This window comes from Lepeophtheirus salmonis, chromosome 3 (assembly GCF_016086655.4).
Source record: "Lepeophtheirus salmonis chromosome 3, UVic_Lsal_1.4, whole genome shotgun sequence".
Classification (NCBI taxonomy): domain Eukaryota; kingdom Metazoa; phylum Arthropoda; class Copepoda; order Siphonostomatoida; family Caligidae; genus Lepeophtheirus; species Lepeophtheirus salmonis.
The window spans coordinates 13927009-13943659 of NC_052133.2; the positions used below are offsets into that span (position 1 = coordinate 13927009).

At 31.8% G+C, this 16651-nt stretch overlaps 2 protein-coding genes and 1 long non-coding RNA gene across 6 annotated transcripts; 2 read left to right on the top strand and 1 right to left on the bottom strand.

The window, feature by feature from the left end:
- The first annotated feature begins 1124 nt into the window (after positions 1 to 1124).
- On the top strand, positions 1125 to 1657 carry LOC121115405 (uncharacterized). Its single transcript, XR_005863476.2, has 2 exons — positions 1125 to 1264; positions 1483 to 1657. It is a non-coding gene; the product is annotated as an uncharacterized lncRNA (long non-coding RNA).
- Positions 1658 to 5978: 4321 nt separating this feature from the next.
- Positions 5979 to 12672, bottom strand: LOC121114104 (beta,beta-carotene 15,15'-dioxygenase). Of its 4 annotated transcripts, XM_071887044.1 has the most exons (4): positions 12577 to 12672; positions 12291 to 12514; positions 11362 to 11584; positions 5979 to 7753 (listed from the first exon to the last, which is right to left on the bottom strand). In XM_071887044.1, exon 4 carries the CDS (start codon positions 7728 to 7730, stop codon positions 6198 to 6200), a length of 1533 nt encoding a protein of 510 aa, XP_071743145.1. In that variant the 5' UTR covers positions 7731 to 7753; positions 11362 to 11584; positions 12291 to 12514; positions 12577 to 12672; the 3' UTR covers positions 5979 to 6197. The 4 variants fall into 4 exon arrangements, with proteins under 4 accessions (XP_071743145.1, XP_071743146.1, XP_071743144.1 ...); XM_071887045.1 differs by having other exon boundaries at positions 12378 to 12641; XM_071887043.1 differs by having other exon boundaries at positions 12291 to 12625.
- Positions 12673 to 13389: 717 nt separating this feature from the next.
- Positions 13390 to 15158, top strand: LOC121114103 (sequestosome-1). Its single transcript, XM_040707958.2, has one exon. The coding sequence runs from the start codon at positions 13787 to 13789 to the stop codon at positions 15068 to 15070; it is 1284 nt and encodes a 427-aa protein (XP_040563892.1). The 5' UTR covers positions 13390 to 13786; the 3' UTR covers positions 15071 to 15158.
- The last annotated feature ends 1493 nt before the right edge of the window (positions 15159 to 16651 follow it).

The following is a 16651-nucleotide window of genomic DNA, read 5'->3' on the forward strand; positions in this document are numbered from 1 at the left end:
GAGACCAATGATGCAGAGAACACAGAAATTAATATAGAAATAGATCTTTTTTTGTTGTGCGCTTACTGAAGTGCAAAAGAATTTTCTCTTATTAATGAAGATAATGAAACTTTTTATTATAAACATTGAAGAATTTGATTTAAGAAAGTGTTGAATAGTTATTTATTACTCCTTGGCTATTTTTAAAATCATGTTATTTAGATAGAAAATCGATATCAACTTGCTCATTTGAAAAAATTGAATTGGATAGATTGTATTGTATTGTGGGTTGTATTTCATCATAACCATTGGGATAAATTAAAAATATATAATGCACATTTTATGGCATTGTAAAGATGTAAGTAATAATCTCACTTGACATTTGTTTAGTCCAAATATTTATTTTAGATAAGAAAATTCATTTCAATTCCTGGATATTATCGTTACGAACTCTTCCCAAAATTTACCATACCATGGACATACTCAATTACGAGAAGGCACCTCCAAAAACATATTATATGAGTTTCATATTCTTAATTTAATTAAATTTAAACCATTGATAAAACATCTAGATATTATAAAGTGTTCAGAAAATAAATATATGGACCAAGAATTAAAATATATTAAAAACATTTCAATAACTGTGATGTCTAGAAAATCTGAAATAATAATACCATTATGCGGCTATGAAATGATACTTTTTTTTAAATTATTTGACCGTTTATTGTGGAAAAATGTTTAGAAATTTAATTTTCAATGTATGCGTCTTCGCTAGCCACACATTTTTCCCATCTTTCAGGCAATTTATGGCATATACATAACTCTTTACATCAAATTATTAAAATATATTTGATTATCTTTTTTTTACGTTACAATAATAATGTCCAAATTTTAATATTTTTGTAGTATCATTTAGAAGTATCTTTATTTTCGACTATAAAATATTTAATAAGGTATCTTATCACTTTTAAAACACGTTTTTCATTTTTTAGCCTAGCCATATATTACTATAAACAGTTGGTAAAAGTGAAACTATGTAGTATTTATGTGAGCGCCTTCGGTAGGAAAAATTTACTAGCAGCTTGGCTGAAGCTAATACAAGAGAAAAAAACGTTAAAAAGCGTTAATGTATTCCTTTCCTCTCCCTTTATGATAAAGTCTTATTTCCTATTCCGGACTGTGGATGGGTAAGCGGAGTTGATGACTATAGGTGGCAAATCCTATTTATTCATTTGGAATCATGGGTCTATAACATGAGTATGGCCAGATTACTCATCCTAGAATGGTAAGTGTTGTGTCCTGGATGGATATATATTTAATTCATTTGTTATTGTGATGATTTGTTTGTAATTTGCGACTGAAGATGGGATGTAGTCGCGGTTTGCCGATCGCATTATGGCTCTCTCCTCAGTGTTCTTAATTTTTTACGTCTGAAAACTTTTTTACATCACTTGTATCATAATTTTTTAAAGCCTTACTTATTTATATTTTTTTATTTTTAAGGATTCCCCTCAAATGAATGCATAACATGGAATTCTTGATAATGGATCTTGTTGCGTTTTCCGTCTTTCACGAGAATAAGGTAAGTACTAAATATGCTTGGAAGTCTTCGCAGGAGATTAACTATTATCATTTGTTATAATTCACTAAGAAATTTGAAATATATCGATCAATTATACTTTGTACTTATTATTTAACCTTATGTTTAAGGGGTTCTGATGCACGTGGTCATGTTGGAATAGTATTTTTATCCAATCCATATCTTTTAAGATCGATTTCATAGGCTGGGATCAATCACAATTTTAGTTACAATGTTATTCTCATTATTATTAGTCTATTTAGTGCAACCAATCCTATGAAATTATTACTCTGCTAGCCGTTAAATCTTATGACGCGAATAAACACTGTAAGGCTTATATGCAACTTAGTTATGAGGGAAATTAGATATCTGAATTGTAGTTTGGAAGATATCGATATGTTTGTAATTGAGGGTCAGTCCACTCGAAAAATTTTGTCAGGATAATATATAATTTTACTACCTTTAAATATCTAAATGTGAGATATATCTTCGACTAGAAAAACATCGTTGATTGCTTTTGATATTTGGGATTTAAATAACCATGATACTTGTCCACATATAGTATTTCATTAAATTAAGAATTCAGGCGGTGGAATTTTTTAACGTTACTTATATTCGTTTTGCCGCCATGGGCTGAAAAATTAGTTAACATTAAATGTTCCACAGTATAAATTGCATTTTTGAATATTACTGTGGATAAGCCCACAATATAGAAGTTAAGAGGGTCCTATAAATTGTAATACTTAGGTAAAAGTTAAAGCAAGAGATAGCTCTCTAACCTTCCAATTAACTAAGAGGGTCAAGTTGTTGACCCCTCCAGTTAAATATTTATTAAGATATTAAAATAAAAGTTAGGGCAGTTCTTTACAAATAAGTGTGGACTATAAGTCTATAGATAAAAGTCTTTAACCTAAGATTAGGATTGGAGTTTAATTTAAAAGAGGTCAAATCTTATTAAGATATTAAACAAAAATTGAGTTGAGTTTAATCTCCGGTCAAATATTTATTAAGATACAAAAATAAAAGTTAGGCTTGCCTATCTCTACATAATTATTTATAATATATACATTATATATTTTTTTAATAAATTCTTATGTCATTGATCAAACACAATACGATTTGAGGATTCCTATACATTTGATAATAACCATCGCTAATAATTAAATCTTGGTTATCAGATATCCATTATATGAGATTGTAGTCAGTGAAGTCGAAGTAAGAGTATCTTGGACACATAATTTTACTAACATACTATTTGAACAATTAATTTGATTTACTTATCTTATTCTATATCGTCATTGGAATGACAAATTATTACAAAAATTTAGTTTTTCCAAAAGGTTTTAGATTCAAACTTGAAGCTAATGGTACAAATTATTTGATATGTTAATTAAAAGTATAGTTACACTTCGTTATTATTTGTTAAATCATGTTTTGCAGTGATTTTTGACCCTTTTTGAACTTCGGATGATTTCTCAGTCAAATGAAGGATTTAAATTTTTTTAGCTTCCTATATCTAGCAACTTAGTAACATAATAAAGCTCTAATTGGTACAAGATATATTAACGACACCACCCTACAACTACCAAGGGGTAATTTTTGACCCTTATCGTTTATAATACATAATATTAAAATAATTTATTTGTGTGTGATGTATGTCCCACTTAGACAAACAATGATAACAACGAATTTATTTCAAAAACGTAGAGATACAGACTTTAGAAATAAAACAAAAGTTGTTCATAATTTTGAGTTACGTACGTATGGCTATGTTTAATTTTGATCAGACCAAATTCCTGGGCTCTCGAAGTTATGATTGATTTTTTGCTAATAAGTCGATTTTTTAATAAAATAAGATCGATTCCCCGTGTCTCAAAGTTTTTTAAGGTATAGTTTATCGAATCGAAAATGCTCCAAAAAAAGAATTATTGTTATAACAGAAAAAGGGAGAACTTGTATACTAAATACAAATTAAAAAAGGGAATTGGGAAGAGGATGAGCGAGTCAATCTCGGTATTTTTTTTCAATCTTCATTATGGTTGAAGAAGGAACATGTCAAGTTAAAAACTACAATAAATTTATCACAAGGTTCCAATATTTTAAAAAATTGCTTTATATTTTCCAAAATCAGTATTTTCACATGGTCACATATGTTGCACTTTCAAGAGTGTGGAAGCTTGATTACATTTACATCAAATCGATAGAAACAACAAAAAATTGTGTATACAAGGAGGTTATACAATAAAAATTTACCTATTATTTTATGTAATTATAGCTTATAGTAAATCGTTTTATTTTAGAGTTTTAACATAAATATAAACAAAATCCCTTTCAATTTTTTATTGGCTATCTTTAAGATAGCGTCTTTGTGCTAGTACTATAAAACATTATTTTATTAAGTGATATGTCTTCCAAACTGCATAAATATTCATGCAGATTATCCAGTTTATATATTCTTTTTCTATATCATTGAACATTTTACCACAGTCAAATGAATGGAGTAATTTCTTTGTTCAGAGTAGTTTTTGTGTTTCTCATTGTAATATCTTGTATTTTATGTTGGTTTTGTGATTTGTAAATTCTAAATGACTATCATTTAAAATGAATGGAGTAATTTCTTTGTTCAGAGTAATTTTTGTGTTTCTCATTGTAATATCTTGTATGCTATTAAATTTCGAGTGATGATTCTGAACCCGGCTACTATGAAAGTGGAGTTCAACACAGTAGCCATTACGACAATGAAGATTCAATAATAAATCCCCCTGATGACCTAATAAGTGAAGCTGGGCTGTTTGGTGAAATAAATTAATGTTTTGAGATTAGAAAAGGAAAGTAGTTGGTAAAATTTCCCTTTTTTCTTATTTATTCATTCTTTCTCGAATTATTTTTGTGCTAACATCTCCTCAAAGAATCTATTGTTCGCCGAGTACCTTTGAGTTTTTACAATAAAATTAGTGAAATGCCGAAATAAATTTATACCTACGCCTGGATTAAAATTAATAAAGGTCATGAAATTTGTAGCTAGCTACTGGAGTACAACAAAAGATTTTGTCAAATATGCCGATGTAAGTACTCTTACATCCCCACCCAGAGTCAAACGACACTTAATGTCCTCGTCCCACATGTTGGCCAGCGTATATTTTGGGATATTATAAGGTTACCCTGATGCTCAGGAAAACGACGGTGGATAAATTCAACATGCCTTGGGGGCCAGCACTTCAACTTTACAACCTGTGGGCCAGAGTATATTATAGCATGTTAAAAGGGTTCCTCGGTGCTTAGAAACGCGCTGGCGGTGGAGTTTAAACTGGATTGGGGCCCAGCACTTCAACTTAATAACCTATGGGCCAGGGTATATTTTGGGATATTAGAAGGGTGCATTGATACTCGGGGAGTGGAGGAGGATAAATCAACTTGTCTGAGCGCCAACAGTTCACCTACACAACCTGTGGGTCAGGTTGTATTATAGATTAGAAGAGTTCCATCCTCCTGGCACGTTTCTTCATCATTCCATAGTTTTATCGTCCGAATATAATATAAATTGCAACGAATTTGCACACGATGATATTGTCTTGCGATGAAATTACTCCAATGATATTGCTTCACGATGATACGTCACAGAACGTTTTTGTCTTACGATGATAATATACACAACCATATTTATAACCAAACGTTTTTGTCCGCAACCTTTTTACCGGCCAGCCTAAAAATCTTTGTTGACTAGCCTTGTCATAATCAAGATACTTAGAGACAAGGTAGGTTAGAGACGCTATTTTCCTGAAAATGTTATTGATACACACGCCCAATTCCGTGACGTTATATATATTAAATATCTGGATATATAATTATAATTAATGAACTTGTAAACATAAACAGCTGACTATATTATGTTTTATTAAGCTAGGGGGCGCTTTTATTTATCACCTTAACGTCATATCTGCCTGGCAAGCTTAAAAAAATGATGAGTGACCGACCTTGACTCTAAGTATCTTGGTTATATTAAGTTAATCAAATTGCTCATTCCTAAATCCCTCTAGGGAAAGAGTGGTTATGAAAATGTGTTAACGGCTCCAAGCTTCTCTATTATGCATGAATATTCAACGATATGGCTCCTAAACATGTTTTTGTGAATCACCCTATACTCAAATCCAAAGTGTAACTTTTACTTCAAGAGAGTTTTTTTCAGCTTTTTTAATCAAACAATCAAAGAATGATGAAAGATTTGGCCCCAGAGAACAAAGGAATTTGCTTTATAAACTTAAATTACTCTATTATTAATTCTTCCTTTTATAATATAAAATATTGTTCGAAAAATCTGGAACATTCTCGTACACATTCACTTACTCTATATAACGAAATGATTCATGCATTTAGGATGAAACATCATATTTGATTGTATAAAATATTAGTCATGGGGAAATTAGTGCACGAAAACTGTTTATTGTTTTTACATATATGGTGATTTTCTAAGCCTATTATATTCTTACATTTTAATCAACGAATAATACCTTAAAATTATTACTTATTTTACGAGCTTAGTTATAATTATTTTTTTGGGTGGTTTGAGGAAATTAAATGAGTTTGTTTTCTTTTAAAAAGTTTGATGACTAGTAGAAAGATAGATTCATTTTACATTTAGTTATTGGCTTTTGTAGTGTTGAGTGTAGGAGGAATGAGTTCCAAATGGAATGGGCTCATCGAAGTAAACTCTTGACATTTCTTCCATATTTCTTGGATTAATAAATACGAGATAACTTCCACGTTGATCCTTAGGGTTAGACACGCAAGAAAAGAGAACTCCATCATCTTCAGACATTCCATTTGGATTAGGAATAAAAACGATTTCATGGGGATAGCAGTGATCATTTCCAGTTTTCCAGGAAATTGTATCCCCTGAGTCGATATTAATTTTTGTAATGGAGTTTCCATAGGAACTTTCACTACCTGTGGACATTCTATCTACAAAATAGGTGAATTTATATTTTCTAAAGTTAAATCTGGGATTAATTATGGGGTATTCGAATCCACGGCCACGAATTGGGTATTGTGGACAGATTGTCATGGTGCTTCCATTACGATATACTGCAGTTTCATGCGATTGCATACAATCCATTTCAATTCCACCTTGATGACCTTGAATGGGGAGGGAAAATCTTAGTATTTGAGTATCAGAGCTTCCTCCACAACATCCAAATCGTGATTTAAATTTATTCATCCTCAGTGATTCAAAGACATTAGAGCCATCATAGCTCATGATATCTATAATAATATGATTACTATATTCGTAGCAATTGATAAAGTTGAAAAAGTAGTAGGGCTTATCCGTTGCATAAGTGATGTCAAGTCTTCTTCCAGTTCTCTTGTCCACAATGTAAAAATGATTTTTTTCTCCAGCCATGACATCCAAGCAGTCTCTATAGTATGTGTCTTGAGATGAAGAATTTCTCATCTTGTTCACATCAAAAGCCCAAGGTTGTTCGCAGAAAATTAAGTAATTATCGGTCATACCATAAGTGTGGAAATAACCGATATGATTAGGAAATCGGCATGGGATTGATGCAATGATACTTACATCCTGGGATAAAGTATTTCCTTGGTGCTTCATAAAATAATATTTATTTCCAGACATGAATGAAGCACCTAAGTTGTAAGTTTCACCATTATGATCCCTCAGAGGATAACCAGAATGGATATTAATAAATCTAGACATATCAATCTTGTCTCCAAATCCAAGAGATTTTTCATAATAAGGATCATTCATGTTTCTAAAATGGTAACAATTACAGTCATCCAATGTGAAGGGTTTCCCGAACGGTCTCAGTATTGAATGATTAAAACCATCATCTCTTCTCAATTCATACTGGCGTGATGATGATGGCTGACATGAATCCCCATAGCTTCTGTTCTCGTTACTACTCATGGATGGTCCAAAACCATGGGAATCACTAGGATATCTCTTTGTAAACGTAACATAGTTACCTCCATCATGTATCCTAAAAGAATTCATAAAGGATCGCTCCTGACTCCATTGATTATGGTAACCATGACTTGAGGGACTATTGAGAATCATAAATTCTTGAAGCCATCCAGGAAGGTTTTGTCCAGTTAAACGTCCTCTAATTTCAGAGAAGGAAGAAGAGGGCGAGTTGTATCGGTTTGCTTGGAAAGCCATATCAAGAATAATGTTCACGGAATCTATTTGACGAATAAAGAAATGACGATAAATTCAAATTCTACAGTTCTTTATATACTATATAGATTATGACTGATTTTCTAGATATTTATTTGATTAGTTTGCTCCAATTGAAACAATTTTCTTATTGGGTCTAATGAACCTTAAAAAGGGCTTCATTTTGTCCTAATAGGAAAAGTATGAATTTGTATGAATATTAATGTTTATTCTGTGGATATAAAACAGCAAGTACTATAAAAATATACTTCATTAGTTAAATGCGTCTCTCCAAAGTAAATGATGGCAAATATTGATATTTCGTTGTCAACTGTGAATATTTCGGCTTCTCTTCCCCTAATCGGGGTTTTGAATGTTGAATTAGCTTTTGTTAAGCTGTGAATGCATATCAATATTTATGGAATAATAATTTCATAGGTGAGAAGAATTGTCAATCTACGAATTGATTTTGGGCCTTTTTCACTGATTATTTTCGTATGAAAGGTTTCGTGATACAATAAAGGTAACGATGTGTCCAGGTTCTACTATTCATACTAAAAAGGGAGTTTAACAAAACTTATTGATAGAATATATTTATTTCAATTATTAGAACTTCGAAAATTACTGCGAATATTCAAAGAACGCACAATTTTGAGAATGCTAATTAAGTGTATTACATCCTGTATTTCTTGATTCCATACTGTAACATAAGGGCGGATGAACTTATTTGGACATCCTTGTAACTGAAATTGATTTTACCGAAGAAGACATATCAAGAAATTGCATAAATTGACGAGTAAATGATGACGAAAAATCAAAGCTTACCTTAGAACTACCATCTTCAAATAGGAAAAAGTTTCAGTCCTATGAACGGACATTTTATTATTTTAGCATGTAAATATTAGTTTACATTGCTAAAAGGTCCTTAAAATGATACACTGTACTATAGCGAATCCCAAATAGATTAAATCTAGCCAAAATGGGCATTGTGGAATTGTCTATTACCTATGACCATTTTTATCATGTGGATTTGTACACAATTCCAAGTCAAGTTTAATACCTTGAATATTTTCATCCAGTACAGTTCAAGTCCTACAAGAAAAAAAAACTTTATATCCAGTGAAAAAATTTAAGTGATGCTCGAGTTTAAGTGGATTCTTAAGTCTCGAGTTCAAGTCTTCACCTCTGGTAACAAATAAGTTAATATCAGCATAAACTAATAAAGGCAGGTACAATTTATAGTTGATATATCTCATATCCAGTGAATAAAGACTCAAACTTTCAGCTTTTACTCATTAAAAAAGCTGCAATCTGTTATAATTTTTATAATAAATATTTTGAATTATGATTTCAGTTTAATTCTATTACTAAATTAGTTAAATGTCAATTGCTAAGTGATATTCTTTACTAAATTTTTAAATTTCCCATTTTACTTCAATTTGTAATGCATAATAAGTTTCCATAAGAAATATTGAACAGAGATCAATTGAGTATAACTACTTCATAATTGATTGAACAACATGCAACTCTTCAATATTTCAAAGCCATAAATTATATGTACTTACTCACTTCGAGATACCCCATGACAATCATTAATTGTCCTTGCAAGTCATTGTAAACAATAACTTTACTACTAAATTAAGATTATCAGAATTGAAGTTTATATTTTTTAAACCATGGATATGTTTGTCCCCTCTTATCTTAGCTTCAAAAACTTTTGAATTTGACCTTGTTTTAGAGTTCCCTGTCGAGTCTAGTTTGTATTAGGACAATAAACCAATTGTTGAGTTAGAAAAAGTTTGATTTTTTGATAAATTTGACAATTTTTCATCATTTTAGTTCATTTTAAAGTCGAATTTTCCAAAGAAATACAAATAAATAAAGAGTAATTTTTAGAAAATTGCTGGCTTTAGTAGAGTGGTTTTTTTTCTATTCTTAGTAATACTTAAATGCTACACTAGTTATTACTAAGACTGAGGCTCACAAGATCCATAAAATTTGATGAATTGTTGTCCTTAAACTATAGGGAAATGTTTCACATTAAAACATAATCCATTAAACGGGATTATTATGAATAACAAAATTCAATTATTACCTCTGCAAACAAAAGTTTTTATTTTTTTGCCTTTGTTTGTATATTTGTTACCAGAATTACGGCAAAAGTTACAGATTGATTTTGATCTTACTTGGTTCCGAGATTATATATGGTCACAGTAGGAGCCATTAAATTTTGAGAGGTCACGTTCAAAGGTGAAGGGAGGAAAAAACGTTAAAAATACATAATCGACAATATTTTTGAACATATTGAGGTACAGAGCTCAAATCGGAGTCCTCATCTAGGTCTAATAACGATGTTTCATATAATAAAAAATTCAATGTCAATATTTAAGGTGAAAGTCACATAAAAGGTTAAAGACGTATAATAAATATTAAATTTCATTAAATTCAACATCGTACATTTTTGATTTTAACAAAGAGAAGAAATTATATTTAATGTAGGGAAAATGACCATAGGCGGAGGTTTGGGCGCTACCATTATAATTGAACATCTTTTTTCATAAGGACAATTTCATAAAAAGTCCGGTACGAATATCACACTACTATTTCAGTTGCTCAGTTATTATGCTTCCTTACGAGACATAACCACCCCGTCTTTAATCAGCAACAAAAATGTTGAACACTTTTTTTTTGCAATTTAAATGGCAAAATAGATAACATATTTTTAGCTAAATCGGTCGGCTGCACTACAGAAAACGTGTCAAGCAGGATAGTGACAACTCACTGACAATGATTTTTCGGAAACTTTGTGATCCAGACCCAGCCAAAATCGTCCGAAGTCCTATTTTGTTGAGGAAAATGAACAAAATAAATAAATAAATAATCCCGGCCAATCTATGAATGCGATCGCGGACACTATCCAAGTAGTGTCCTGTTCAACTGTCCATTGTAGTCCTAACAATGAAAATTGGCAGTAAGATGGGGCACTGTGTTATATGAGCAAAAAAACCAAAAAAACAGTCGATTTTCTTCAATGTGTGAATGTGATGTACGCCCCACCGAGTTTTTGCCTCCTAACTCGCCGAAATTCAAGTCTTTTTACTATTTTTTTTGGTGCAATGTGGAGTGGGTTACCAATGAAGGTCCCTACAGCACCATAAGATTACTGAGAGCTCATATAAGGAGGGCATTCCAGACTTTGCTCAGTGGAACGGTCAAGAAGGCAGTGGGACGTTTCCATGGATATTGTGAACGTGTGCTCAAAGCTTACATCAGTTGTATTAATTATTTATCAAATTTATATTATATGTGATGCTCATTTTTCTGAATTTTTTTATAAAATCGGTCAAGATTCGTTTCAGCAGCGTTTCACTTTTTTAGGCTTGCGAACGTTTAGATGAACCATGAATATAATTATATACATGTAAATGACAAATTTAATTTAAAATTATTATTTTGAATTTTAAACTTTCATTTCATTCCTAATCATTCGACAACAAATGTATATTATTATGTTATTTAATGTTTAATATGTTATATGTATATTTAAATAATTATCAAATGTTTGTCAAAGTACGTGCTGCACTCGTGATTAGTCTTTAAATAGATACTATACAATTATATTTTCATACTCGACCTTAATTTCAGATGGCATAAGTCTCTTAGGAGTTCTAAGAGTCATGCTCATTGTCCATAGTACCCTTCAATCAACTAGGTAATTAAAAGAATTTCCCAATCGATTAGTACTGTAGTGAGTTGTTATTGGTAAAAACAGTAAGCTCAGGGCATATCAGATTTCAAGGAGCTCTGCCAGTTGTCGGATGATGCCACTTCAAACTCCTACTTGTGAACTGCATGACCTGTATAAAATAAACAAATTCATAGATACTGAGTTAGAAGTGTGTGGGATGTTATTCAAGTCTGCAAATGCATCTATCTAAATACAATGAAATTCTATAAATATCCTTGGGGAAATTAGGTTGATCATCTGTCCTTCCCCCCCAGACAGCTATTCTTTCTTTTACATCATGTAATTAGACTCACTTTTAGGCAGGTGGGCACTCCGTTGCTTGACTGTATTGTTGGAGGGCCTACAGGGCCGAGGAAAAGATAAATGGGCAGGAGCCTTTTCTTTATTTACTTTTTTTTGAAATTTTATTTATTTATCAAACATATATATTTAAAAAAAAAAAAATGTACGACACTTTTCGAATGGCTTTTATTATTACAATTTATTAATTTTTATAAAAAAAATTATTTGAGTATATATTTACATTTTTATGAGACAGTCAAAAGTAGAGTCTGGGAAAGCACCTTCTAAATTAAAAAGACATCTCTCGGTCAAGGGGGTTTTCAGGTTGAATGTCAGAAACTGGTTCTAGGAGTACTACTGTAAAGATATTTAAATTAAATACAATCGTAGTCTAGGTACGATAAGATTTATAAATAGGATTAAAATATGTTGGTGTACATAAGTTATAGGCAACATATAGAGCAATAAGGAACTATTAATATGAAATTCATGAATAATTATGGACTTAAAATAAACGAATACATGAACTCAACTGGAATAGTCACTCAGTAGAGCCCAAAAGCTCCTCTTAAAAATCAAATTGAGTTATGAATCTCAATTTGTTCCAAAGTTATTATCACTTATGCATTTTTGACGTTTTGTGTTTCCTTGACTTTGACTTCTCAAAATTTAATGGCCTTCTACTGACACCATATATAATCTTCGAAACCAAGTTTGATCACATTCCATCTGTAATTTTTTGTCGTAATCCTAGTGACTAACAAACAAATAGACAATCAAACAAACTAAACAACAAACAAGAAAAGGCAAAATCATAACCTCTATTCATTTCGTTACGGAGGTAATTATTCATTTATTATATGATTTGATAGTTGACACTATAGAGACTATAAGGGAAATAAACGTCATGTTTATAAATCAATAATGTTTTTTCTTGTCTGTAATTCTGATTCGTCTAAAATTCAGTAAATGCGCTTTTTCCTCTCATGCGCAGTTCATTGTTATCACGTCTTTTTACCAATATTCATCTAATATAATTTAATACAAGTCAACGTTTCCGACAGGGTTATGTATTTTTCTTAGATTAAACCAGAAACATAAACTATTAATTTAAATCATAGTTCGTAGTATCTTAATCATAATTATGTTCTGAAAAATTATAAAAGTTATTTTAAAACAAAAATATATAACCCTAATAATCTACAAAGGGCATTTATATAATATATATACTATATTATTCGATCAAGGTTACGTGAATCCTGAACATAATTTATATACAAAGTGTCAGTTTACTTTTTATATCAATCATCTCATCTTCTCTTTCCTTCTTAGTCTCTGCAGTTGATACATTATTCAATTGACTTAAAATAATTGAAAATCAATAGAACTTGTATAAAATACCTATATTACATTTGTATTTGAAAACTAATTAATTATCTCTCGAAATCGTTACTAAATAATTGAACTATAAGTCCAAATAATTTGCATAAGTAGGGAAACATTTAATTCTATGTAATTATATAAAATATATATCATGACATAATTATTTAAGGGAAGGTATAAAGAAATATTGTTACACCATAGCGAGTAATTCTCAGTAGAATTCTAGAATGTTTGTATAAGTATAATAATAATGAGTATGCGACTTTGAGTTGCACTGATATTGGGTAAGCTTGTAAGTTGTATGTAGCATGCAAGACAATATTTATTTAAAAAGAGATGGAGGTAGAAGTATGCAAGAGAGAAAGAGGGCGCTCATTTCATATCTCTGTTGTTTTGATATTCCCACCTAAATGAGGCACAATTTTTCTTCACAAAGAAAGTGACAGCTTCTAAAAGCGTGCGCTCTCTTAACTACCACTCTATGAATAACTCCTAGAAATAAAAGCTTGTGAATCAGGGCGGACATACAACCTTACTTAGTACATTATTTCTCTTTTAAATACGACGCAAATACTCGAATAATTGAGAAGTTTCCACTGACATATAAAATAGACGGATTTGAAGAATTGTAATCATAGTATCCAAAATGGATCTTAATTTTAAAGTGTCTTCATATCTTAAAAGTGAATCCCCTGAGGTCCGCCGTTTCCCTCTTGTGGAGCCTGTAACGTTGGAGTCTTTTCGGTCTGAAGTCTCCGAGTTGTTGGAAGAATCCTGTTTTATGGTACATTGGCGTGACGAGGAGTCGGATGAAGTGACAGTGAAGACTGAGAATGAATTTCAACTCGCTCTTCAATCCATGGGGCCATCCACCCCAAAATTTATTATCACACCTCTTAGAGTGAAGTCTTCATCATCATTTGGATCTGGAGAAACTCATTCTTCTGTGATTTGTGATGTTTGTGAGTCACGGGTCAAAGGTTTCCGTTACAAGTGTTTGACATGTGAGGATTATGATCTATGTTCCAAATGTGAGGCTCAATGCCATCATAGTGACCACCGATTCATTAGAATTCCTACGCCAAAGGATAATATTCCTAGACACCACTTAAGTTTTTTCCGAAGAATGACTGGCGGAGAGTCTCCTCCAGGGAGCAATGAAGGAGTAAATCATCCTTCACATGAAAAATGCCATTTTGTTCCTCACTTTGCTAATTTGTTTAAACACTTTGACAGCACGCTCTCTGATGCCTTATTGGGATCCATTGGAAATCCTTACACCGGTGGATTTACTCAAAATACAACCACAACGAACACAACCACAACTAACAACGACAACAAAAAGAAAGTCCCCACCAAAAAAGGATCCAATCAATCAATTAACGGTGACGAGAAAGATGATTCAACCGGAACTCGAGTTCCCATTAATATTACCTGTAGTAAAGCTGCAGAAATTGTTGATAATAAAGTAGTCAAGCCTGAAGAAGAATCCACTAAAAAAGAGGTAACCGTAACAGCATCAGCCAAGGATGATGTCTCTGAGTCTGACTCTGATCAAGAAGAGTGGACAAAATTAGAGGATGTAGAGAAATCCTTTTTCGAAGTTCCCATTAAGGTTGCGGGCAAGGGAGGAGAAGAAAATGTAAAGAGTGGGGCTTCAAGTCACTCAACATCGTCTACAGCTTCCACTTCTCAAAATGGAATGACTGTCACCTCCAACTCTTCGGATAACAAAGAACATAAGGTAGACATTCAAATGACAAATAAGCCATTTGATGGGACTCATGATGATCCAAGGGTTGATGTAGCAAGGCAAGCTATGTTGAATATGGGATTTACTGATGATGGAGGATGGTTGACCAAGTTATTGGAGACCAAGGGTGGAGATATTGGGCTGACTCTTGATGTCATTCAACGTCGAAAGGATTAAATTTATTTAATTTTACAATTTGCTTCATTTTTGTTTTTTCGTTATGTACTTGTACTAAGAGTTAAATATAGTATTAATTAGCATTTAATTATCGTGTTGGATGCATTACTGTGTCAGTCACAATTTCTTTGGTCAAGTCTTAAGACAGGTCCTTACAACGGCTGTTTCTTGATTTTTTCTAAGAATGTCGATAGTGTATCTATTCAGTCCGATTCAAATTGTCAGTTAAGGGTCATTCCAAGCTAAATTAATCACTAAAAAACAGAGCCATCTTTTTTTTTCAAATTTAGCACATATTTTAATAATAGTTACAAGTTGAAAAATCCAAAACTTCAGTATTTTTGTTCTGCAGTTCAGCATTTAGAGGCTTCTAAAGTTTTGGCCTCGACGTTAACTACCCTATTTTTAAGTCACTTTATTTTGAATATTTTTGAAGATACTGATCTATCTAAAAAACCATTTAATAGAAATTTCCTCTACCCAAGCACACATTTTCATATGTAGTACTTAACTAGAATCAAACGTATCTCTCTTGTTTTTTCCTTGAAATTTTTTCCCTCGACATTTTCTCCTCTGCAATTTTTCCTAAAATCGTCCTTACCAGTCATCAATATAACAAAACGGAATTCAAAATAACCCTAACAAAAATTGTGGGAGGAACACAACACTTACCATTGTAATTATCAAAATTATACAGTTGCCGAAAAGACCAAACTTATGCATGGGGTTGATCAATTAGCCATTATTATCTCAAAATTTACTATAAAACATATTTTATATCGATAAATTGGCTGGCGGGTTTTATGCCCTCAAATAATTATTTAAGGAGTCAAATAATCTTATTAATCGTCGCCTAAGGGCTGTATAATTCAAATATCTATGAAGTATTGAATAACCTAATATCTCCTTATAACTATTTTTACCAGAAGAATTTCCATGAAGTTTGCATATAGATTCATTATTCTTCATTTTATAACTATATTTCCAGTCGATAAGATTTCTGTTAGTTAGGAAAAATGCTGACAGTTTCGATAATTAATAACTCAAAATTGTTATCAACTTATCTCTACAATTACATATTTTAAAGCAAGGGGTCCCAACCAGTTGTCCCTGAAAGGTATTTTACTTTTTACTACAGATATATAGAGCCTAATCAAAGAATAATTTAGGGTGTCTTAAATTAACGAAATTTACAATAAATTAATTTGTATCTACAAGGTCTACCGTGGTGTCCTTTGTGAAACGGACTACACAGGAGTAGAATACCAATATGGGTAGGAGTAAGATAAATTAATAACTTAAAGTTTATGGCCAGTTTAAGCATGAGTCTAGTTTGGAGCAAATGTGAGGACCTTTTTTTTTTATGTCCTTTATAAAAATTTTACTTTTATATAAAAAGGTGGCTCCTATTTTGAAATCTAGCGGCCTAATAGAAGTGCAGTACCCAATGGTTTCATTGGCAAAGACTGGACATAGGTCCGTATAAATGTCGGAAGTGACTCCACCCTCTCCATCTCCGGCACTGGGGCCCCTCCAATTATTGACATACTTAATAAAGGTTTCATATTTTTCTAGATAAAT